Source organism: Canis lupus, unplaced genomic scaffold, assembly GCF_011100685.1.
Source record: "Canis lupus familiaris isolate Mischka breed German Shepherd unplaced genomic scaffold, alternate assembly UU_Cfam_GSD_1.0 chrUn_S445H606, whole genome shotgun sequence".
Classification (NCBI taxonomy): Eukaryota; Metazoa; Chordata; class Mammalia; order Carnivora; family Canidae; genus Canis; species Canis lupus.
This window is the reverse complement of record NW_023331376.1, coordinates 8,498-34,406: the sequence shown is the minus strand read 5'-3', so window position 1 is coordinate 34,406 and position 25,909 is coordinate 8,498. Positions and strand designations below refer to the sequence as shown.

The 25,909-nt window shown below is 37.5% G+C and overlaps 1 protein-coding gene across 1 annotated transcript; it reads right to left on the bottom strand.

Annotated features, from left to right (window-relative positions):
• On the bottom strand, nt 1-25,909 carry LOC119879215 (focadhesin-like; the record flags this gene model as incomplete). Its single annotated transcript, XM_038589608.1, has 6 exons — nt 1-245; nt 7,882-8,067; nt 12,273-12,411; nt 21,124-21,207; nt 21,975-22,025; nt 25,775-25,909. Coding segments are annotated over 6 exons (840 nt in total), but the record flags the coding sequence as incomplete, so codon positions are not given.

The following is a 25,909-nucleotide window of genomic DNA, read 5'->3' as shown; positions in this document are numbered from 1 at the left end:
ATTAATTATAATAAAAACGATTTGTAAACACACACTAAATTTCATGATTATAAACTGAAAGGGGAAACTCCTAAACATATACAAGCAAGAAGAAACCATTACACAGTATGGGGAGGCACCTACCTCGTGCACTAGAGCAAGTGAGGTCTGCTTGAAACTTCGCCCTCTACTGGCCATCAGTCTATGCAATGGTTTGCCATCTTTACTCTGATAAGTTGAAATATCGTAACAAAATAACATACCACCTGGGGGAGGGGGGGGAACAACTTATAAAAACGTTTCTTATGGAAAAACTTAATTAGATTACCATATCCTCAGTAACCCATATTCAATCAATCTGGATAGAGAGATTTAGAAATTAAAATAATTTGCTCAGCAAATTACGATTTTTGCCTATTGGTGTCTAAGGAAAGAAAAAAATAGAAGAGATTTAAGAAGTTAGCAGTTACCATATTCAAATTATCACTTATTTACAAGTCTTATTCAGTTGTAAGTAAATGAACAGACTTGAAATTCATGATTTATTTTAAATTTTGTGAGCTGCTACTTCTAGAGATTTAAGTTTTTAAGAATAAATTCCAATTAGGGCCGCCTGGATGGCTCAGTCAGTTGAGCATCCAACTCTTGATTTCAGCTCAGGTCATGATCCCAAGGTCCTGGGATTGGGCTCCACGTGGGGTTGCCCACTCAGCAGACAGCTGGCTTGAGGATTCTCTCTCTCTCTCTCTCCCCCTTTCTCCCTCTGCCCCTCCCCTTGCTTATGCACATTCTCTAAATAAACAAATCTTTTAAAAAAATAATTAATTCGAATTGAAGAGAAATTCTTGCACATATCAATCTTCATTAACTTCTGAAAACAGGGGTTCTTTTAGTTTATGCCCACAAGTGGACAAGTTTTCCTTCATCCCTACACTCACATGCATTCATTCTCCCCATCTTCCCTCTTCCTCCTCTAAGCTTTCTTCTCCTTGTCCTCCCAACTCTAGTCAACTAAGTTCTCAGATTGAACTTCCACCTCCAGCTGGCCCTCAGCGTCAGCTGAAAAGCAAAGCAAGACAGCCAAACGCCAAATGTAGTCTTGAGACTACTGGAAGCTATCTGGGTAATTGCAAGCCAATGAAAAGACACACTCAAGAACTAAGATAATTTAAAACATAGAGATCATTCCATTTTTAAATATCGCTTAATAAAGTATCATACATACAGAGAAAAGTGCATATCATAAACATATAGCTCAATGAATTTTGACAAACTGAACCTCTAATCCGCACCTAGATCAAAAAACAAAACGTGATCAACATCCTAAAAGCCTTTCTCATGTTTCCTTCCAGTCACATCCACCCCCATCCCAAAGGTATCAATCTTCTGACAGTCATTTTGCCTACTTTGGTACTTTATATGAATGGAATTAGGCTCTGTATATGCGTTTATATCTGGCTTCTTTCACATCTAATAATCACTGTGAGATTCATTCACACTATTGGCAGTTGTAGTATATTCATTCTCGTTGAACATTCCATCATGTGAATATAACACAATTTATTTATCCATTTTACTGTCAATAGTCATTTAGATAGCTTCCAAGTTTAGAGCTACTCAATAAATGCTGCTATGGACATTATGTCTTTTGGTGACTTCATTTAGGGTTATCCCTAAGAATGAAATAACGAAGTAAAACAGGTTATGAATTTGTTCAGAACCAGTTTTTCAAAGTGGTTGTACTGACTTACATTCCCAGAAGCAGTTCTGGTTGCTCCATGTCTTTACCGATAACTTTTTATTTTCCATCCTTTTCTTTTCACTTTAGCCATCCTGGTAAGTATATAATGGTATCTTACTGTGGTTTTTTTTTTTTTTTTTTTTAATTTTTATTTATTTATGATAGTCACACAGAGAGAGAGAGAGAGAGGCAGAGACACAGGCAGAGGGAGAAGCAGGCTCCATGCACCGAGAGCCCGATGTGGGATTCGATCCCGGGTCTCCAGGATCGCGCCCTGGGCCAAAGGCAGGCGCCAAACCGCTGCGCCACCCAGGGATCCCCTCTTACTGTGGTTTTAATTTGCATTTCTCTGATACTGAAGTTGGCCACTTACTCATATATTCATTAGACATCTGAATTTCTTTTTTTGAAGGGTGTGTTCTTTTCCCCATTTTTTTATTGAGTGTCTTTCTTATTGATTTGTAAAAAAATACTTGATATAATCTAAATTGAGTCCTTTATTAGATATATAAATGCTTTCTTTGCATTCCATGGCCTCCTCTTTCACACTCCTGATGGCAGATATTGGTTAACCCATGTTCTTGATTTTAATATAATTTATTATTTTTACAGTTAGATTTTAATTATAGGATCATTTGTTGAAAACAAATCATCCTTTATCTCCACAGCATTGCAGTGTCACCTAGGTAATAAATCTGGTGACCTTGATATGTGGGTCTGTGTCTGGACACTCTACATTCTTCATTGGTCTATCTGTCTATCTTGGCACCAATGCCATACTGTCAATTATAGTGGCTTTAAGCAGGTCTTGGGCAGCCCGGGTGGCTCAGCAGTTTAGCGCTGCCTTCGACCCAGGGTGTGATCCTGGAGAAGGATTGAGTCCCACGTCGGGCTTCCTGCATGGAGCCTGCTTCTCCCTCTGCCTGTGTCTCTGCCTCTCTCTCTCTCTCTCTCTCTCTCTGCCTGTATCTCTGCCTCTCTCTCTCTCTCTCTCTCTGCCTGTGTCTCTGCCTCTCTCTCTCTCTGTGTATCTCTCATGAATAAATAAAATATTTAAAAAATAAAAATTAAAAAAACTAAACAGGTCTTAGTATCTGGCAATGTATATCGTCTTACTTTGGTGTTGTTCTTCAAGATTACTTTTGCTGATTTTGGTCTTTGCATTTCCACACAAATTTTAGAATCAGCTTGTCAATTTCCAGTATCCAAACCAGGATATTGCTGGGGACTAGACTGAATATTAATGTGAAGAGAAATGGCATTTTTATAACTTAGACTCTTCTAGTCCATCAACACTGTACATCACTTCATTTATTAGGATTTCTTCAATTTTTCTCCATAATGTTTTGTAGCTTTCAGTGTAAAAGTTTTATACACTGCTAAATTTATCCTGGGTTATTAATATTTTTCAGTGATATCATAAATGGTACAATTTTTAATTTTTTTATAGTATGTAAAAACGTATCATTGATTTGTAAAAACATATTGATTTGTATGTCGACCTTTGCATGTATAATCTTGATGAATTCATTTAGTAATTCTGGGGTGTGGGTGGCTCAGTCAGTTGAGTAGTTGCCTTTGGCTCAGGTCATGATCCCAGGGTCCTGGAATGGAGCCCCAGGTAGGTTTTCTACTCAGCAGGAAGCCTACTTCTCCCTCTTCCTCTACCCCTCCCCCCACTCATATGCTCTCTCTCACTTGCTCTAAATAAAATCTCTTAAAAATTTTTTCATTTACTAACCCTAATTAATTTGTAAATTATTTCAGATTTTCCATGTATTATACAATCATCTACAAATAATAACTATTTAATTGTGTAATCACTAATGACTATTTTTTAATTGTTCTTTAATAATTACTATTTTACTTCTTGCTTTCTAATCCTTAGGACTTTTATTTAGTTTTCATGGCTTATTACGCTGGCTATAGTCTTCATTACAATACTAAAAATAGTGCTTATAACAAACATCCCTATCTTTTTTCCCAATGTCAAGGAGTAAAATTTTCAATATTTCAGTATTAAGAACAAAGACAGCATTGTAGATGTTCTTTATCAGAATTTTTTAAATTCTTTGTAGATGTCCTTTATCAGAATTTTTTAAAGGTCTCTTTGGTTCATAGTTGTGGTTTTTTGTTTTTGTTTTTGTTTTTTTAAGATTTTATCTATTTATTCATGAGAGACAGAGAGAGAGATGCAGAGACATAGGCAGAGGGAGAAGCAGGCTCCATACAAGAAGCCCGATGCGGAACTCAATCCCTGGACCCTGAGATCATGCCCTGAGTAGAAGGCAGACACTCAACCTAAGCCACCCAGGCATCCCTGGTTCATAGTTTAATGAGAGTCTTTTTTGTGTCATGAATGGGAACAAAATTTTTCAAAGGCTTTTTTATGCATCTATTGAGATCATCTAAAGATTGTTCTGCCTTTTTCTATTAACACACTGAATTATACTAATTTTCAAACATTAATTGTTATGTATTATCCTCTGTATTGTTAAATTCAGTTTTCTAATATATATAGGGGTATTTTTACAACTATCTTTAATGGAAGACACTGCTATATATATTCCTTTATTGTACTCAGTATCAAGATTATGCTGATCTCACCAACAGTGTTCCTTTTTTCCTATTCTCTGTTAGAATTGATGGAAGATTATTATTATTTCTTTCTTTCTTTTTTGGAAAAATTAACCAAGGAAGTCAGCTGCACATTGAGTTTTCTTTGTGGGAAAGTTGTTACTAATTCAGTTTCTTTCATATATATCAAACTATTCAGTTAGTCTATTTCTCCTTCTGTCAGTTTTACAAAGTTTTAAATTTTGGTGAATTTCTACATCTCATCCAAACTGTGAACTTACTGGTTAAAGGGGCAGCCCAGGTGGCTCAGCGGTTTAGTGCCGCCTGATTCAGCCCACGGTAGGATTTTGGAGATCCGGGATCAAGTCCCACATCAGGCTCCTTGCATGGAGCCTGCTTCTCCCTCTGCCTGTGTCTCTGCCCCTCTGTGTGTGTGTGTGTGTGTGTGTGTGTTGTGTGTGTGTCTCATGAATAAATAAAATCTTAAAAAAAACATTAAAAAAAAGTTCTTTATAATATTCTTTTATGATCTCTTTGAATGCTGTAGGGTCTGAAGTGCTGCCTCCTTTGTTGTTTCTAATAGAAATAATCTACATTTCTCCATTTTATTGTCTAGATTACAATGGCCATATCAATTTTGTTAAACTTTTTAAAGAATAAATTTTTAGGGGCACCTGGGTAACTTAATCAGTTAAACATCCAACTCTTGGTTTGGCTCAGGTCATGATCTCAGGGTCCTGAGATTGAGCCTTACATCAGGCTCTGCTCTCAGTGCAGACTCTGCTTGGTACTCCCTCCCCATCTCGCTGCCCCTCCCCCTGCTCACCTGTGCCTGCACCCTCTCTTAAATAAGTAAAATCTTTTTAAAAAATCAGTTTTAAGCTGTGGTTTTCTTTATTTATATGTTCTCTCTTTTTTTATTCTTACCTTTATTATTCCTTTCTTTAAGCTTCATTTGATGCTATTCTTGAAATAGAAGCTTAAATCATGACTCTTTTCCTTTCTTGTTATTTAACATATTCATTAAAAGCACAAATTTCCTTCTGATACTTTTTTCGCTAAGTCCCACAAGTCATGTTATAGCTTATTTTCATTACGATTCTGTTAAAAATATTTTCTGATTTCCATTTTTATTTTTTCTTTGATCCATGGGTTATTTACAAGCATACTGTTCAATTTTGAGGATACTGGAGACATCCTAGCTATCTTTCTGTTATATATTTTTAGCTCAATCCCACCATCATCCATCATCAGAAGATAGATTCTAAATAACGTCAATGTTTTGAAATTTCTTGAGATTTATGGCCCATCATATAGGCATTTTGTTAACTTCCCCAAGTACTTAAAAAGTCTAAGAGGGGCACCTGAATAGCTGAGTGGTTGCATGTCTGCCTTTTGCTCAGTATCCTAGGGTACTGGGATTGACTCTTGCATCGGGCTCCCTCGTGGAAGCCTGCTTCTCCCTCTGCCTACATCTCTGCCTCTCTCTCTGTGTCTCTCATAAACAAATAAAATCTTAATTAAAAAAAGCATAAGAATTCTATCACTGTAAAGTACAATGCTCTATATGTGAATTAAATGAAGTTTGTTCACAGAATTACTCAGATATTTTGTAAATTCACTGATTTGTCGCTTGTTCATTAAGCTATTTAAAAAATGTTTCAAAGTTTCCCAATATTATTGTAGGCTTGTCCATTTTTTCATATAAATTCCAGTTGGTTAACTAACTATAATATTAATATCGGGTATACAATAAAGTGATTCAAAACCTCCATACAACACTTGGTACTCATCACAACAGATGAAGTCCTTAATCTCCATCACCTATTAACCCAAGCTCCTACCCACCTCTCTTCTGGTAGGTTTATCCATTTTTGTCTTCTAGTTTTGTGAACATTCTTCATATATTTTTTTTAATTATGTTATTTTGTCTACACTGATTAGAACTGTAATATCTTCTTAATGGAGTGACTTCTTCAACTCCATTAAATGTTCTCTTCATTTCAAAGCTTCTTGGTTTTTCATATATCCAATACTTTTTCATTGAATACTGGACAGCATACAAAGGAACCACAGAAAATCTAAATATTACTTTTTTTTTAATCAGAGAGGAGTTTCTCCTCCCTTCTGTCAGGGAGACAGAGTAAAGGACTGATCATTTAAATTGAATCAGAGATTGAACTGGGTTAGGCTTGATTACAGCTTCAGTAAATCTTAGCCTACCTCTGGTTCAACCGTGTTCCTAGGGGATGCCTCCGCCAAGGTTTTCATCTGACAGCCTAATTGGTCTCCTCACTGCAGAGAGCTTATGAGAGATTCAGATGTGTCCTCAGAGGTTTTCAGTTTAACCTCCCATCCCCTAAAGCTTCAAAATTTGACAAACATCTTGAGGAAGAAGTAGGCTATGTGTCTGAGGTCCCACAAGTCCTCAGTTTTACCACTCAAGACACTGCATGAATGTAAGACCTCTGTTGGTTTCTCTGCCTTGGGCGCCAGCCTCTTGTTAAGGTCAAGCCTGACTTTCAGCCTCCAGCTGAGGCCAGAAGAAGTGCATCCCAGTGAAAAGAGGTGTAGACATTCAGCATCAATTCACTACTTGGGTGCTTTGTTTTCAGGCCCATTTTCCTAGCTCTTCTTAGTTTCCTCCAGCCAGATGGGAGATTTCACTTCCCCTCTCAGAAGCACAGGCCAGTTCTTTAACTTTCAGTGCAAATTCAAAATTCAGTCAGATAGCTTATAGGAAAACTCTCCAGTTTCTCACCTCTATTAGAGTCTTTAGAGAACCAGAATCTCAATCTCAATCTCAGTATCTCTCTCTCTCTCGACATATATTTATAGATTAATTATAGGAATTGAATCACAAGATTACGGAGGCTAAGAAGTCCCATGATCTTGATGTTTTCAAGCTGGAGATCCAGAAAGGCTGGTGGTATAATTAAGTAATTCAGTATAGTTCAGAGAAGCTGGATGTCTAGCTAAGGAAAGCACAAATCTACCCTGCTTCTAGCTCTCTGTTCTAGTGAGGCTATCAATGAATTGGATATTACCCACCCACATTGGTGAGGGTGACCTTCTTTACTCAGTCTACGGATTCAAATGTTAACCTCTTCTGGAAACACACTCACAGACATCCAGAAATAATGTTTCACCAGCTATCTGAGTATCACTTAGCCCAGTCAAGTTGACATAGAAAATTAGCAGCACATCACTGTAGACCCACGAAACACTAAAAACCCCACTGGTTTCTCTATATTTCAACAGACTTCTTCCTGGGCCAAGCCCCAATCCTAGCCGACAATCAAAATCAGTGACTATCTCTCATGAGGCAGTGGAGGGCACAGTTCTAAAATGTTCTTTCTCCCCATTCTATAATTTTAGTCTACCTATCTTTGCTTCCACAGTTCTCTGATGCCTTTAAAATTTGGGGGTTTTTTTTGTTTTTTTGTTTTTTTTGTAATTTATCTGGTTGTGTCAAAATGTTAGCAGCAGCAGCACTCTGCCATGACCTATCATATCCTTCTTAGGAGTGGAAGTTCAATCCTTACATTAAAAACCTATACCTTGATGCTATGTAATAGACTTACCAGCAAGGCCAGGTTTCAAACCTGGTTGTTTATTGGTTTCATACATTTTCAATATAAAATTGGGGATTCCTGCTACAGTCTTTCCTTGGTCTGAGCGGACACCTCCTTTTAATGCAGAGTGATAGATTCCACGGGGCATATTCACCATTTCTTGCTTCACGAGAGATGTAAAAAATTCTTCCAAAGCTTAAAGAGATAAAAGGAGATCGGAGGTAGAATAAATATAGTAAGTTAGGAGAGAATCATTCATTGTTAACTCATACATATGTGTATGGGTATATATATATACTTTTATATATATGAATACTTATATACACACATATACATACACAGAGATAGAGTTATATTTCAAACCTAACTTCACAAAGTAAAAAGAGAATTCTTGATCCCCTCAACCCTTTCTTGCTCTTCCCAAATTAGAACATGGCACTCAGTTACTCAAGCTTAAAAACTTAGACGTTCTTAATTCCTGTCTCATACTTCTTGTATGTAATCCATTAGCAAGTCCTTCTAGATGTACCTTCAAAAATATATCCCAGATCTATCCATTTCTCTCCATTTTCACTGCTACTTAGCCAGTCATTATGTTCTCTCTGCCTCAGCTGGATAAGTTTAAAAACTAGCTCTTGCTGTCTTCCCCTGATGACCACCCCTACAAACCATCCTCGGCCCAGAAGACAGAATTTTATGTCATTGTCTTCCCTAACATCTTCCAGTGACTTTTCACCACACATGGAATGACATTAACACTTCTGACAATGATCAAGGCTTTATGTATGATCTAGTCCCTGACTCTCCTTTGACCTCATCTCTGTCATCCACCCTCCTTGCTAGCTATGTTAGGGGCACACTCTCATGGCCTTTGTTTCTATTCTGCAAGAACACCAAGCTCATGTCTAAATCAGGGCCACTGTACATGCTATTGCATCCACAAGTGGCACACATTTGATTTCTCCAATTTCCAAGTGATCAGCTCCTTCTTGTCATTTACATATTTTCAGAGAGGCCCTTTATGACTAGCCATCATTCTGTAGCAATATTAGTACCAAAATATTAGTTCAGTATTTTTCTGTATTCCTTCTAATTAAACCCAAATCTTTACTGTTTGACATTTCTACTTATTAGCAACAGAAATATGGGATCAGAAGACGATAGGATACCCAAACAAAATACCTGATAAGAATATAAGGTTTATATTCAAGTGTTATTTTCCTAAGGACCACTAGAGGTTGCCAATGCAGAAACAAAAACAACAAAAACACTAAAGCTAAACAAATCCTATGGAAAACAAAAAAGAAAACCACTGCATGTGCCTCACATAGGAACAAAAAAGAAAGGTCCACTTAACTAAACTGTAATTTAGGGTTTTTTAAGATTTTATTTATTTATTCATGAGAGACAGAGAGAGAGGCAGAGACATAGGCAGAGGGAGAAGCAGGCTCCCCTCAGGGAGCCTAATGTGGGACTCAATTCCAGTACCCCAGGATCATGACCTGAGCCAAAGGCAGACATTCAACCACTAAGCCACCCAAGTGCTCCGAGATTTTCAGGCTTAATAGATCTAAAAGTCTGCTTCAAATGACCATGATTAAATTAAAGGCAGCAAGTGGTCACTGGAACGTCTATTACATACCCAGTTCTGTCTTTCTTATATAGAACCTTCCCAGATGTGACCATGCTTCCCCATTAGAAGCCCAGAGAACACCTGTGTGGTATGTTTTCCTTTTACCCTGCCAGACCCACCCTCTACTCTCTCAACCCTGCTCTGCACTCCGGAAGAATAATCTTTAATGACTCCATCAACAGGCTCCTTGTCTTTTGGCTTCCTGTTGGCTTTATCCAATGGGAGACACTTGGAGGAGATCAGAGGGTGGAAACAGACTGAGGTGGGGGCATGAATTCCCCAGACCCCCTCCTGCAGGATTGCTATGAGTTGCCTGCATCCCTCTTCTGCAGGCCCTGGCTCCCCATAGGCAGCATTAACTATGACATGGATGCTCTCCCTAATTCTCCAAATTACTCCCTCCCCATCCTTACCTCTTCAGGATGAGGGACATTAGCCACCCTGGGATGATGCACCAACACTTGTGAATTTCCTTCAATCCCAACCACACAACTGTAAATAGCCCCTGTATTAAACTCTCAAGGATGCCATCTGAATGAGCCTTTTCTGTTAAGACCCTGATCAATACACATCATCTAAATGAAAGAAATGAGTAACATCCGATTGGGTGCAATATGCATGCACATGTGTGACCGCTTCACACTGAGTGAAAGCACAAACTTTTCAGAATGTAGCTAAGAATCATGTTTGTGAGGAGAGAAGAGCTATGGAGACAAAAGATAATCTCAGGCTTTCTCAGAAGAAATTCTGTTTTGGCAAAAGCTCACATATGTCAGGAGGTAAGGACACATCTGCACATACACTAACTCAAGAATGGAAATTTGTCTACTTGTTAGAGAACTAAAGATTGCCAAATTAACTTCAGCCCCAAAAATAGTTTAAATGAGGGTAAGATACCACGAGTATAAGAGATACATAGGGCACTGTCTTTCCCCAGCTACTAAGCCAGCAACTAGGAATTTTGAGCCTTGGGCTGTCCCCCAGATGACCAGGTGAGAATTTAAAACATGTGGAAAATTTGTAGAATAGAGGGTTAGTCATAAATTTTTAAAACAACCCCAATGTCCTTTAACAGGTGAGTGAACAAACCGTGGTACATCCTACAATGGAATATGATTCAGCAATTTTTAAAAATTGAGAAAGGCAAGTATTTGGATACATATCAAAGAACTTATACTGAGTAAAAAAAAAAAAAAAAAAAAGTGTACATATTGTATGGGGAAAAGAAAAAACAACCAACAACTGGTGAAATCCTAAAAGGTCCATAGTTTAGTTAATTGCTTCATACCAATGTGAATTTCCTGGTTTTGATAATGAACTAAGGTAGTGAGATGTTATGCAACTGGGTAAAATTACATGGGGACTCTCTAAAGTGGATTCACGACTTCTTAGAAGTCTAAAATTATTTCCAAATAAAAAATAAATAAATACCAATAAGCTCTCTATTTAAAATAATGCAAATTAGGGATGCCTGGTGGCTCAGTGGTTGAGCATCTGCCTTTGGCTCAGGTCCTTACCCCGGGATCCTGAGATCAAAGCTACCCACACTAGCAATCAAGCTCCCTCGAGGAGCCTGCTTCTCCTTCTGCCTATGTCTCTGCCTCTCTCTCTTTGTGTCTCTCATGAATAAATAAATAAAATATTTAAAGTATAAAAATAAAAACAATTAAAAGCCCAAAATAACTTTTATCTCTAAAGCAATTTTGGGATACAGGAGGAACTTTGGGGAACTGAAGGCTTCTTTCCTTTCCTGGAACCAATGAATAAAAATGCAAAGGAGTCCTAGACTCTGAAGAACTTTGAGGGAGGCTCTTCAGATGGAAAAGGGGGATGAACAGAAGAGAGGAACAGAAATTAAGATTTTAAGGCTTATTCTGATGTGAAGAGAAAAGAAAAAGTGAACTCCTGGTCTCAGTTGTACCATTTCAGTTTTCTCTAATGAAAGGTGGCAGGTATTTGGGACAAGAGCTTTGCCTAGACATAGTATATATTTGCCAGAATGCCTCTATGTGGGGTGCAAATAAAGGAAAAAATGTCCCTTATTATAGGATATTGAGATTATGATTGACCAGATGGCATTTCTTGCATGTATTGAACTTAATTTTTAGAAATTGACTTTTTATGTCCATGTATATTTAAGGTAGAATTGGGACAGAATGAGGTAATAGATGCATGCTTGGCAAATTGTTGGCTAATACTGAGTTAGAATAATTAGATACAATTAGAATAATTTTTTGAATGTCAAGGTCCTGTAAGCTTTTTATCAAAATGGAATGATCATACAATTTAATCCATTTTTTAAACCATTAATTTATAGCTCTCAAATATTGATGCCATCATTGGAATAATTCTAAAGAAAGAATAAATTCAGAATGAAAGTATCCAATAAATCTCTGAAGATTCTAACAATCTTTTCATTTAGCTTATAGAATAAAGAACCATTACTTGAGCCAGTGACTTAAAGTCCCACTGCAAATCTGTCTTGTAGAATACAGCGCTTGAAATGAATTTTAATTTCTCACTGAAAATGGTTGTTTAAACTATTTTCTGGTTCAATTTTGTTCAACTCTAATGCTTTTCAGTGTGTTTTGAATACCATTACTACCTCAAACAGTCCCTCTAAAACAGATGGATACCTATTGCCTTTCAAACAGAAATTAAGCTATAATTAAAGCAAGCTATTATAGGTACATATCACAGAAGAACACAATCAGACAGGTAAAATCACTCAAAAATGCTAGCTCCCCTGCCACTAAATAGGAGTCACCTGGTAAAACCAAAGGAGCAGTAAGTGACAACAGTCTAAGATAGCAAGAGCCAGGAATGGAAAGATCCAGATCCTTTTCATCGCCCTCATCATCTTCGTCTTCATCTAGCTCATCAGGAGTCGGGATTTCTGGTCTTATCTGAAATGACAGAGAAGGCAATACTAAACTATTATGTAAAATCTTTTCTTTGTCCTTTTTATGCCAAGATTTAAAAACTGAGTTAGACTCATTACACTGTAATGTCAAAAGAACATTAAGAATTAATTTTAAAATATCTGTTCATCTTCAGATTAACTAAATGGTAAACTCTATCTTATTAGATACAATTCCAGATCCATGTAAAGAACTAATGGTAATATACTAAGAAAATTACCATAAGCCAGCATAAGCAATGATTATTATAGAACACTAATAAAATTTTACACCATTTGACAATAAAATGCAAACACTGACACATTCAATATATTGAGCTTCTATGGTTTGTGATTAAATATTTGCCTTGTCGGAATACATTTTTTTCCCTTTAACTTGTGATTCCAGCCATGTCTCTATGGCAAAGCTTAAAATCTTTCAGTAGAAAATAAAATAGAGATCAGGAAAGGACAGAATGCTTTAGTTGACTTTTCTTTAGACTCGGCAGTTTGTTGCTATAGATTATAAAAACACTAAAATCTGTAATTGGTAGCTATACTTTATTGTGTTTAATTTGCAATTTGACGATTCTGTGGTTGCTCTGTGATTAGTTAGGTTTGTTGGAACCAAAAATTTAAAAATGTAAGAAGATCACCACTATTGTAGTTTCTACAAGATATAACTATCAAGCAATTAATTAAATTTTTAATACTTTCAATGACACACCATCATAATGCCCACATGGAGATAATTAAGCATTAGGGGAGGAAATCAAAATATATAAAAGTGGTTGCTATAACCATAAAGTGCCAGAACCCAGTCATTACCATTAGCCTGTCTCCCGGAGTTATTTTTAGAAATAATTAACAATTCCTGCACACTGCCTTCTTCATAGGTCCCCAAAGCACTGTTCCATTTAGGAACTGCACTGAGTCAGGATTCTTGCAGGGGGATAAAAGAAAACAGAGAGGAAATGCTTCTCTTAAGTATAATAACCTCAACTCCAATGAAAGCTTTCAACCATAACTAGTGTTCTCTTCACTAGTGAATGCATAAAAGCAACCTGACTACCCGAGCACTTTCTGAGACACGATTTAATTCTTTTTTTTTTTTTTAATTTATTTATGATAGTCACACACACAGAGAGAGAGAAAGAGAGAGAGAGAGAGAGGGAGAAGCAGGCTCCATGCACCAGGAGCCCGACGTGGGACTCGATCCTGGGTCTCCAGGATCGCACCCTGGGCTAAAGGCAGGCGCCAAACCACTGTGCCACTCAGGGATCCCCCGATTTAATTCTGATTCAGTATTGAATACCTAATTCTCAGAGGACTGAGCCAGCCATAATTACAGAGATAACAATAATGTATGCTCCACCCAGAGCACAACAGCATTTGTTGACATCGATGTTACTGGAGAAACTCTAGCACAATTTCAACCCTTTCTGCTCTCATAGCAGGGTTTTCCAAGTATCTCTAGTCTGGGTACATTGAAATTGCCAGGATTAGTATCACCAGGAGTTATTTTAAAGATTATACCCAATCCTAGTTGCCTAAAAAAAACACAAGAAAGAAGTTGGCTCTGGGTCTGTTTGCCTTGTTTTCTTTTTACACATCATGGGACAAATTGAAAAGAATATTTAAACAGCATACAGGGGGAAACAGACAATAATGCTCACAGCAGAGACTACAGAGGTAATACCAGTTACCACACCAGTGTATCAAAGCTCTGGGAAGCTCTCACATACACAGATAGGCACAAGTGGCATGAGATTCAGAGAAGTGGAAGACAGAGGTGAACACTTAAGTTGATAAGAAAATTCATGGGACCCCTGGGGGGCTCACTGGTAGAGCAGCTGCCTTTGGCTCAAGCGGCGTCCTGGGATCCTGGGATCGAGCCCCACATTGGGTTCCCGCGGGGAGCCTACTTCTCTCTCTACCTATGTCTCTGCCTCTCTCTGTGTGTCTCTCATAAATAAATAAATAAAATCTTTAAAAAATATATTTAAGAAGAAAATTCAGAGGGATGGTGAGGATAACAATGAATCAGAACCCTCCAATCTGCTGGTGGAAATATAAAATGGTGCAGCCCCTTTGGAAAAGTTGGAGTTTTTCAATAAGTTAAACGGAGTTATTTACCATTACCACATGGCCCAGCAATTCTCTTCCTAGGTACAAACCCAAAAGAACTGAAAATAGGCGATCACACAAAAACTTGCATATGAATGTGAATGTATTATTCCTCATAGCCAAAAAACAGAACCAATTCAGATGTCCACAGACTGATAAATACATAAACTACATGTGGCCTATCTATACAATGGAATATGATTCAGTCATACAAAGGTGTGGAGTATAGATACACTCCAGAGATGAATGTACCTTGAAACCATTAAGCTAAGTGACGGAAGCCAGTCAGAAAAGATCATATACTATGTGATTTCATTAAAGGAAAGCTTCAGGCTATAGGCAAATTTAGGGATAGAAAGTAGATTATTTATAGGACATACATGAGGTTGCTTGAGGGCTGCGAGAGGGGAAAGGGGGAATGGGGATTGACTACTAACAAAATGCTCTAAAATTAGATTGTGGATGCTCTGTGATTAGTTGCACAGTTCTTTGAATATACTAAAATCACTGAATTCTACAGTTTAAATGGGTGAATTATACAGAATGAGAATTATAGCTCAATAAAGCTGCTGAATAAGAAGGGGAAGAAGGGAAGGAGGAAGGGAGGAAGAAAGGTTGTTGAGGCACCTGGGTGGCTCAGTCAGTTGAGCGTCTGCCTTCGGCTCAGGTCATGATCCTGGGGTCCTGGGATCGAGCCTGAGCAGGGAGCCTACTTTTCCTTTTGCTACTCCCCCTGCTTCTGCTCTAAGTCAAATAAATAAATAAAATCTTTTAAAAAGAACAAGAAGGGGATGCCTGGGTGGCTCAGTGGTTGAGCGTCTGCCTTTGGCTCAGGGCGTGATCCCGGAGTCCCGGGACTGAGTCCCACATCAGGCTTCCTGGATGGAGCCTGCTTCTCCCTCTGCCTGTGTCTCTGCCTCTCTCTCTCTGTGTGTGTCTCTCATGAATAAATAAATAAAATATTTAAAAATAAATAAATACAATAAATAAATAAAAAAAGAAAAGGAGGGGATCCCTGGGTGGCACAGCGGTTTAGCGCCTGCCTTGGGCCCAGGGCGTGATCCTGGAGACCCAGGATTGAATCCCATCTCGGGCTCCCGGTGCATGGAGCCTGCTTCTCCCTCTGCCTGTGTCTCTGCCTCTCTCTCTCTCTCTCTCTCTCTCTCTGTGACTATAAGAAAGAAAGAAAGAAAGAAAGAAAGAAAGAAAGAAAGAAAGAAAGAAAGAAAGAAAGAAAGAAAAGGAGGAAGAGGAAGTAGAGGAAAGGGCAGGGGGGCAGCAGAATCGGAAGGGGAAGCCAAGCCGGAAGCTGTCACCATCTTCAGAGGGATCTTAACTGGTGGATGAACCATGGCAAAAGACCAAATTCTTCCAATTTCAGAATTATTTAATGTAAAAGGGATGTGATTATTTTTGCACATATTTTAGCCCATCCAGTCTTTCTGTTCAGTCAACCTCAATTACTTAAAATGAGTCATAGCGCCCAAGCCATCAATATTTCTTAGAAATGCTAAAGAAAGACCTACTAGGTTGGAGATAAAAAAATAACGATCTGCTCATCTATCTTATGTTGTCTAATTTTACATTCACATAACTGGATGCCTATATTAATTTATCTGCCATGTGGTAAAGAGCATATGTCTGCATCTTACATATGCATATATTTTAACAAAGAAACTACAGATGTACTGTAATTTAAGAATAGCTGATATAGTCTGCATACTTTTAAGGGTATGATTGGTTTCTTCAAAAGCAAGTCCATTCTCCTGACCATATTAGCTCTTATTGCTGGACTTGGTTTCATTACATTTCCTTCCTCCTCTGCGCACCTGTTAAGTGTTGCAGCTTTCTTATGCTAGCCCAGGCTTTTCTCTTGCTTTGTGTGTAACAACTGAATAAGACGGATGTGCACACAACTAAGAATAATCAAGAGAAGTCATATAAAAGAATACCTGTAAAATTATAACATTTTGTTATTTGCATTAGCTACGAAAACATCCAGGAAAACCGCATATATGTTTAAAACACACACACACACACACAAAACTACACCCTTCCAATTATAGCTAAGCTTTGTTGAAAAAACTTAAGTGGAGAGCCAAATATAAAATGATAAATTACTTTTAGAATCTGCTTCGAATTGAATATTGGGAACTTCATCCTATAAAATGCCTCCACTATGGGTTCGGAGCCAGATAACCCTTCAACCATCTTTCCTTATGTATAACCTACGAAAATCCAGGAGTTTGTGCATAAACACAGGATTTTATTTAGAACACATCAAGTATCCGCATAAATTTCTTTAAAAAGAGAAACGGCTTCTGATGAATGCAGTGACATTCACTTAAATCAAAGCCAAACAGGCTATACCATATTAATACCAACACAGGATGGATAATGAGGTCTCTTATATTACTCACTTCTAAAATTAACTCCAGAAATCAATAACACAATCTATTTTAAGATCTCTAAAATAAAAAGTTTAATTTTTAAACAACTAAATATTTTTTTAATGAACTCAAGTCAGAGATGAGAGTCAATCTTCTACCTAAATGTTTATCCATTACTGCTTGTTTTACCAGAATAACAATTCTCTGTATTTTGTTTGTTTTGTTTTATTGGGTTGGGGAGACACTAAAGAAGGCAGAGGAAAAGAATAAATAGCTAAACAGAACAAAAAAACAAAAACAAAAACAAAAACAAAAAAAACCACACAAACTAAAAGAGAAAAATCATTTGTGTCCCTTTCTTAATATTGGAATCAAAAAGACCTCAAAAAAGCCCCCTGAAACTTTTGACCAACTTTAAATTTGCATGTTTCAAATGATTAACACTTTTACCAGCCAACAAAACATATGGATTCATTCAACATTCCCAGATTATAAAATGGCTTAGGGCTTCACGTATGTCCAATAAATAATTGCTAAATCAATGCAAGTGTGAAGGGTCTATCATTACATAGAACTTCCTAGTAACAATCCAGTGACAAGAAATATGAGTTAATGAACTTGATATTCAAATCCCTAACTCAGGGCAGCCCTGGTGGCACCATGGTTTAGTGTCGCCTGCAGTCCGGGGTGTGATACTGGAGACCCGGGATCGAGTCCCATGTCAGGCTCCCTGAGTGGAGCCTGCTTCTCCCTCTGCCTGTATTTCTGCCTTTCTCTGTGCATGTGTGTCTCTCATGAATAAATAAATAAAATCTTAAAAAAAAAATCCCTAACTCATATATCTTATTTCAACTCTACTAATCATTAACATTTTCCATCCTATCTTAGATGTAATGTTTCATAACCCTAACTGATGTCTGCCACTCCCTTAACACCTTTTGTTCTATCAACCTGTGAGCTTTCAACAAGTTTCACAGTTTAAATTGATGCATGAGTCAAGAAGAACTCTATCTTTAGTAAATTTTTTTTTTTAAGATCTTATTTATTTATTCATGAGAGACACAGAGAGAGAGGCAGAGACACAGTCAGAAGGAGAGGCAAGCTTCTTGCAGGGAGCCCAACCTGGGACTCGATCCTGAGACTCCGAGATCACACCTTGGGCTGAAGGCAGACACTCAACTGCTGAGCCACCCAGGCATCCCTATCTTTAGTGAATTTAAAGAAAAGTAGTACTTACAAAAATAGCTGAATTATCCATAAAAGTAGCAATGTTGATAAGGATACATTGTATCTTTCTGTATTCTGTATTCTGTATTTCTTTCTACTTGAAATTCACAGCACTCTCATTTAAAAGATTATTTCACAAGTTTCCACAAACTGAGAAAATGTGGATGTACTTTCACTGGAAAGGTTACAGAGGTAATCCTCAATTTTGTGAGTAAGCCCTTGGTGCAGAATGAGTAATCTCTGACAACAAGAAACAATCGTAGTTTTTTTTTTTCACAGTTTTTTTTTTTAAGATTTTATTTATTTGTGAGAGACACAGAGAGTGAGAGAGGCAGAGAGCCAGGCAGAGGGAGAAGCAGGCTCCATGCAGGGAGCCTGACATGGGACTTGATCCCGGGTCTCCAGGCGCTGAAGGTGCTGCTAAACCGCTGAGCCATCCGGGCTGTCCACAATCATAGTTTTTACACTGCAGAAGGCCCTACCTGGCAGGGATTTTCAAATCATTGAAAATACGTTTTTATAGAAAATGAGCCTCAGTTTCACCTCACTACTATCATGTGCAAAACAGAGGTGGGGAGCTGACTCAGTTGTATCCTTAGCCTGTGGGGGCTTGTTAGGATTTGAACACACTAACCATTTCTTAGACATTCAGTCCTTAGGTATTCAAATAACCAAAGGGAAACTCAGTAAAAAATAAAAAGAAGAATGCATTGGGCAGTGTTGGAAGCAATAATTCTCCATGAGGAGGCAGGTTGTCTATATCAGAAACTGGAGGTCAAAGATGGACTCTTTTAAATCACTTACGTCCCCACATCTTAAACCTAGTTGAGAATAACCACTGTAGTGAACCACTGTTACTTCAGGGAGTAAGCTGAATCCCACAAGGGGGCAAGAGTAGAAAAAGGGTTGAGAAGGGTGGCAGGAAAAGGATAAATTTTAGAGATTTCTTTTAGAGTTCTTCACACTCCAATGGTAAAAACCCAAGCATATATCAAAACCCCAACTCTATCACTGCCCTTTATGCTAGAAGGTATAAAGAGCTATTTATGGCTCCTCAGGGATGAGAGGATATTGAAGAGTTAGATTAAGAAAGTATCTAATATTTGACTGAGCAGAGCACTTACCTGAGCATAAACTCTAAAAATAGCACAATCAGAAACTGAATAAAACACCAAAGTAGGAACAGACATAAACACATCAATATGTAAAGAGGTAGAGATTAATTAGTCAAGAATATGTGGGAGTTATTTGATAAAACCTCCTACTCCAGCTGAAATATTTCATGAATAATAGCTAAAAGTAAAGGTAATTATTATGCTGTGATCTAAGTCAGCAATTGCTCATTAAAATAATAATAATAAAAGGTATCTTTGCAGATGTTGTAGCCAATTTACTGGTAGGAGTCTGCATACAAAATTTATAGGTAGCTTTTTTTTCCTTTTCTTTTTCTCTTTTTTTTTTAAGAAGGTATAATTATTGCTAGTCACATAGTGCAGTCTGAAGTCCCATCTTTTTTTAATTTTATGAGTCACAAAACATCTTTCCTTAGTCTTCCCATTGGTGATAACCACACGACAAGCCAGCCAATCTGTCTTTGCATCCCCAACATGGGAAATCCTGCCTGACTTAGGACTTGGTTTCACAAGGGCCTTTCATCAGTCCCAGTTCAATTCAATCAACACAAATTTGCCTTGTTCCTATGGCATCTAAACCTCTATGTAAACCCAATCCCAAAGACAAGTCAATCCATTTTGATGCCTTAGGGTGCCAAGAAATTTATATCAAAACTTTTTTTTAAAGATTTTATTTATTTATTCATGAGACACACAGAGAGAGGCAGAGACATAGGCAGAGGGAGAAGCAGGCTCACTGTGGGGAGCCTGATGCAAGACTCGATCCCAGGACCCTGGGATCACATCCTGAGCCGCCGAAGGCAGATGCTCAACTACTGAGCCACCCAGGTGGCTATATCACCAAATCAAAACTTCTTAAGCCATTTGATCTAAGGATAGATTCTGGGTAACATTACATATAACTTCTTTTTTTTTTAAGATTTATTTATTTTTATTTATTTATGATAGACAGAAAGAGAGAGAGAGAGAGAGAGAGAGGCAGAGACACAGGAGGAGGGAGAAGTAGGCTCCATGCTGGGATCCCGATGCGGGACTCGATCCCAGGACTCCAAGATCACGCCCTAGGCCAAAGGCAGGCGCTAAACCGCTGAGCCACCCAGGGATGCCCAACATTACATATTACATATAACTTCTAACACAATGTCTGCCTTACACTCTAGAAGCACTCGATAAACATTTGTATGCATTTGAATTAGCAGTAACACAAAATGTGAAATCATACACTTCACTCCTTAATATAACCTAATAATTTAATGCTGGTTATGTTAAGTAGATATTAGAAAGGGCTGTATATTTTTAATCTAAAACTAAAATAGTGTCACACAATGTGTTAAGAGTGATTCTTTCCTTATCTAGTTCCCTGGAGCTAACCTATGTATTGTTTCATACTAAACTAAGAACAGATTTTTTTTTTTTAACATGGCATCTCACTTTAGTATCACAAATAAGGCTCTTTGGCCACACAGGCTGCACAAACCTTAGTTGATGCAAGCCAGGCTTAGATTTGAAGTCCAAGATGGACTGGGTGGAATAGACACAGATCTTCTGGAGTAAGCCAGGGGCATGGGCATGCAGCCATACACTCAGTCACCTACAGAGACTTCGTGTGCACCACAGGTGTCTCCATCGGCTTCAAAGAGACTTAAATTCAACAGCTGTGAGGTCTAAGATTTCTACAGTCTTTTACAGGTTAAGCGAATAATAAATATAAATGCTTATCTCTTACAGACAACACATCTAGCGTTACATCCCTCAGGTAAAAATCTTCTAAGAGAGGAGATACAAATAAAGTGATAAAACCCAGCAGTTAAGAGATACCAGTGAGAAAGCAGAAAGGCCTACCTCTTCAGGCAGATGAAGAATGGTGTGCTCTCCTGCACTGAATTGTGACAGAGATTTATATGCAGCATTTGCTACAATGGGGTCCTAGACAGGGTACCAGTAAGACAAACAAAAGAAACAATATATATTACACATCAACTCTGGAGGAAGGAAGAAAATCTTCCCACATCAACCTCAAAGTTCTAGAGTCAGGGCTTTGGAAATGATACTCAAGCCTTGCTTTAATGTGTCGCAACTAAAAATAGAGAGAAATTAGCATTAGGTAGAGAGACCAGAAGCACTACATTTTTATCCTACTTTGGACATTAAACAGAAAATAACTCAAAATCGCTCAGGTCCCCATTACATGGTATGGATGATTGGAAGAAGTATGAGCATATGGAATCTGATAGGTTGGGACTAGGTTCTGATTCTCTAGCTACTAACAGGGAAAGTTAGCCCTTGGGAATCTCAGCTCATAGAGTCAGGAGTCTAGTGTAACATCACCGACAGACATTCCCTTCTCTGTATTCCTTGATTGGAAACGACATCTGGACTTTTTGTTTGTTTGATGTGCTTGCTGGGGCAAAGCAGGAAAGGGGAAGGGCCATTAAAAAAGAGAGAGAGAGACAGTGACAGCAGTCTCTCTCCACATCTGTCAGCTTCACAAAGTAACAAGTGCACTTTATGACAAAAATGGATTAACGGGCATAAACTGAGAAGTTTTCTAAAACCTAAGCTTATTTACGTCACAATTCTTTTAAGATCATGAAGCCATCATTTAAATTTCATTATATTTCTTATTCCAAGTGTCTTATTTCACAGTTCTTTCTCAATTTGGTTCTGTTTCACCAACACCTTTGTGATAGTACCTTGTTTTGAGTGTGGGTCCAGAGGAAGCTGAGGACTTGAACTTTAAAATTCTGAAAAATCAATAAACATCACAATAAATGAGATGAAAACAAAACTGAGAACAATCTAAAGTAGCAAGCAGTGAACATTAATTCACTCAAAATTATACTAGTGATTGACTTAATCCGTATTCACCCATCAGCCATAAAATGAAAGTACTCAGTAACAGACTCATCATGGAAATGCATGCACATTTTAAACACAATACGTTAATATTACTAAGTAAAAAATTGTTAATAACCATTTTTTTGCTGATCTCTCAAGGCCTACCTAGTACAAATTTCCCTCCTCTCTTTGGTGTCACTGTTCCTGACTCTCTACCCAAACAGAGTTCTCCCTTCACCAAGTGGTCACATGGCCCATGGCACACTTTAACATCCAGCATGATTATCCGCATATGTGGTTAACTCCCTCTAGATTTACACTCCTCAGGGCAGTGACTATCTTTTGCATTTCAAAAACTTTAAAGCCCAGAAAAATAAAGGACATCAGCCCAGTTCCTCAAATGACAAATATTTAGTAAATGATGAGCTTAAAAAGCCATTTATCTTCCAACAGTCTACCTTATCTTCATTTCAATCACATCTATCTTCTTGTCCTTCTAAATCACTGAAGGTTCTTCTACACCTCCTTATCTTTGTATATTCCAATTCTTAGATTTCAATGAGAAGCAACAGTTTTTTAATTCTGTAAGAACCTAGTCTAATAGCACCAACTAAGTAAGGTTTCATTCAATTCCTCCTAGAATGCTAGTCATTTCTACCACCAGACTCTCACAGGCCTCTGATTAAGTGTACTCATCAAATGTTATTATAATTCTTGTTGCTTATATCCAACTCTTTTTTTTTTTTTTTAAGATTTTATTTATTTATCTGAGAGAGAGAGAGCGCGCGTGAGCACTGAGCTGGGAAGAAAGGGAGAAACAGACTTTCCTCTGAACAGGGAGCCTGGTGCAGGGCTTGATCCTGGGGATCTGGGATCATTATGTGAGCCAAAGGCAGATGCTTAACTGACTGAGATACCAGGTGCCCCTGTTTGGAAGGCAACGACTGACAATTTGGTATAATGGGAAAACAGGCTATGGAGGTAAATGTCCTGGGATGAGACATCAGCCTTCTTTTAGACATTATAACATAGTTCAAGCCACTTGTCTGGCATGCAGCAGGTACTCAATAAATATTTAATGAATGGATGTACCTCTCAAAACCTCAGATTCTTTAGCTATAAAATAAAAATAATACCTTCCTATGAGAAATTAGAACGAATTGGTATAAAGTAATGAGAAGAGTGCTGGGAATATAATAGGTACTTAAAAAGAATATCTATTATGTATTACGATTTCTAAAGCGTAGGACAGTTTTACTAAATATATTTTGAGTCAATGAATGGATGTACAAGCACTTAGCAAAGCAATTCAGTAAATACTCTAATTGAAACATGGTCTCTATTTGCAACAAGCTTATAGTTTAATGGGGAAAATAATATATATACATATACATATACCTGTAGTACAAAATAGAAATAAATGTTCTTAGGACAGTATAAAGTACAATATAGATAAAGAATCAAGTCTACAGCAAGATACTCCTACTTGTACAAAAATTCACCAAAAAAGAGGATGAATTAAACCAATTATTTACTTTCTAAAATAGATTCTAAAATTAGAGATTAAAAAAAAAAGCAATTCTGATAAAGAGAACAATGCACAAAGGAAAAAAAATAGAAAAGTCTGGAAGCAGGGGGAAAAATGCAGGAGGCAGAAAAGTAGAGGGAGGCCAGATTCTCAAACACCTGATGAGTAAGGTATAGAGAGGATGGACTCCATTTTAGGCAAACACAAGACACTGAGGTGACTGGGAAGAGCAAGGACCTAAGAGATGCTTTGGGAAAACTGTATCTAAACTCTAACCAGTTAACAGAGAGCACATTATTTAAATATACATCCAGAGAGAGGAAAAGAGGGAGGGAGGGAGGGAGGGAGGGAAGAGAGGCCTGGAGGGTGAGAAGAAATTGGGGGAAAGAGAGGAATAGGGAGAGACAGAAAGAGCAAGAGAGAGACAGAAGCACAGAGGTCTCCCTCTACATTTCTTTACTTCTACTAGCAAGTGACTATGGTCACGGAAGGGCTCTCCCCTACTGGGGAACTGATAGATGGAATGACCCCAGACCCCAGAGCCATCTATCTGAGCAACAGAGGATCCTTAATATGAAAATAAGCATGAAGATAGACCAATATAAGACAACAGGGAAGAATGTAAAGTTGAAGAAGAAAATAAATCAAGTCTCCCCCACAATACATACACGCTAAATAAATAAATAAATAAATAAATAAATAAATAAATAAAAATTTACAGCCAACGTAAGAAACCAACCAAACACCAGCTCATAAATTAACCTGTAATAAAATCCAAATAACTCAAAGTATAAGCAATACAAAGCTATAGGAGTTCAGCCCTTGAAAACAGAAAATAAATAAATACAACAGGCCCTTACTATGGCTTTTACTCTTAGTTCTTTATCAGTAGCCTGGCGGACTTTCTGACAACGTAAGAGTATGTGTCATAATAGTCTCCATAAAAAAGACTGTTGGTGAATGATATACTCTAAGAGTCTCAAATCAATTCCTTTTTTTAATACCCTAAAACAAAAACCCAAATATGAGAATAAACTCATCCTATATTGGTCAACCGTTCATTCAATAACTACCTACTGACTATATGCTATGTGCCAGGCACTATGCCAGGTATTGTATCCTCAGGAAGGACAAATTTGATTTTATTTACTGTGCAGCATTAAGAATGATAAGAAGAAGTATTATCTTATAATCCAGCCTTATCACATAATCTAAATCATGTAAAGGACTATTATTGGATTCTTGTGTGGGAGGTAGTTTATCATAGTCTTGTGAAACACTAAATCAAACCACAAGTTCATGAAGATTTCAAGTGAAAATGAATTGCTACTCTTTAATGGAAAAAGGGAAAAGGTAAGCATGAGTGGGAATATGGCTACAAAAGTAAAGATATAAATGAATTCACCATCCTCTCATTTCACTCATTTCATACAGAGAATGTTAAACAATATATGAATCTTATAGTAAAGCTTCTTCCAAGTGTTTCAGTTCACTCCAATGACAAATACCGAGTAGCTCACAAAATTATTTTCCTCTCCTAAGGTAGTCTGATTTTACAATCATCCTCATTGTACAGATCAATATAGGACACATGAACGTGTAAAAATCAACTCTTTATGGGAAACCTAGAAGCAAACATAAATGAATATATATATACATATATATTCAGTCAAATATATATATATATATATAGTCAAATACTATGGGAGACTCTGTCCTGCCTCATTAAAATCTTTGTGATATTTTTTAGGAATAAAAGCACCAATAAAATGAATTTAAACTTTTGGCCTTAGACACACTATTTTTAACATACTGACTTTTTATTTTACTTATTTTATTTATTTACTTATTTATTTATTTTGCACACTGACTTTTTAAAGTCTTGGTTATATTCTCATAATAAAAAATTGGTATCCTTTACGTAAATAAGCCTTAAAGACACAGAATTGATAAGCATGGATATTCTCCTATTACTAGCAGTCCATAAAGATATCACATCCTTAGAACAAAAAATGTTAAAGGATTTTTGGAAAACAAAGATTATGAATATCGATTTCCATAAGTTGTTATACAGCCCATGTCTTCCCAATGTAGAAACAGAAAATTTATTGACCTTCAAATGCATACCTCATATTCAGCTGTATTGACTGTTAAAGAGGGAACCAGAGAAAACAGTTCACTGAGGGTCTTCAAAATGAGGGGTCTTGTGTCACAGCTGAGCTTTGGAGAGAGAGCATTCCATGTGGAGCGAATGCAAACGAC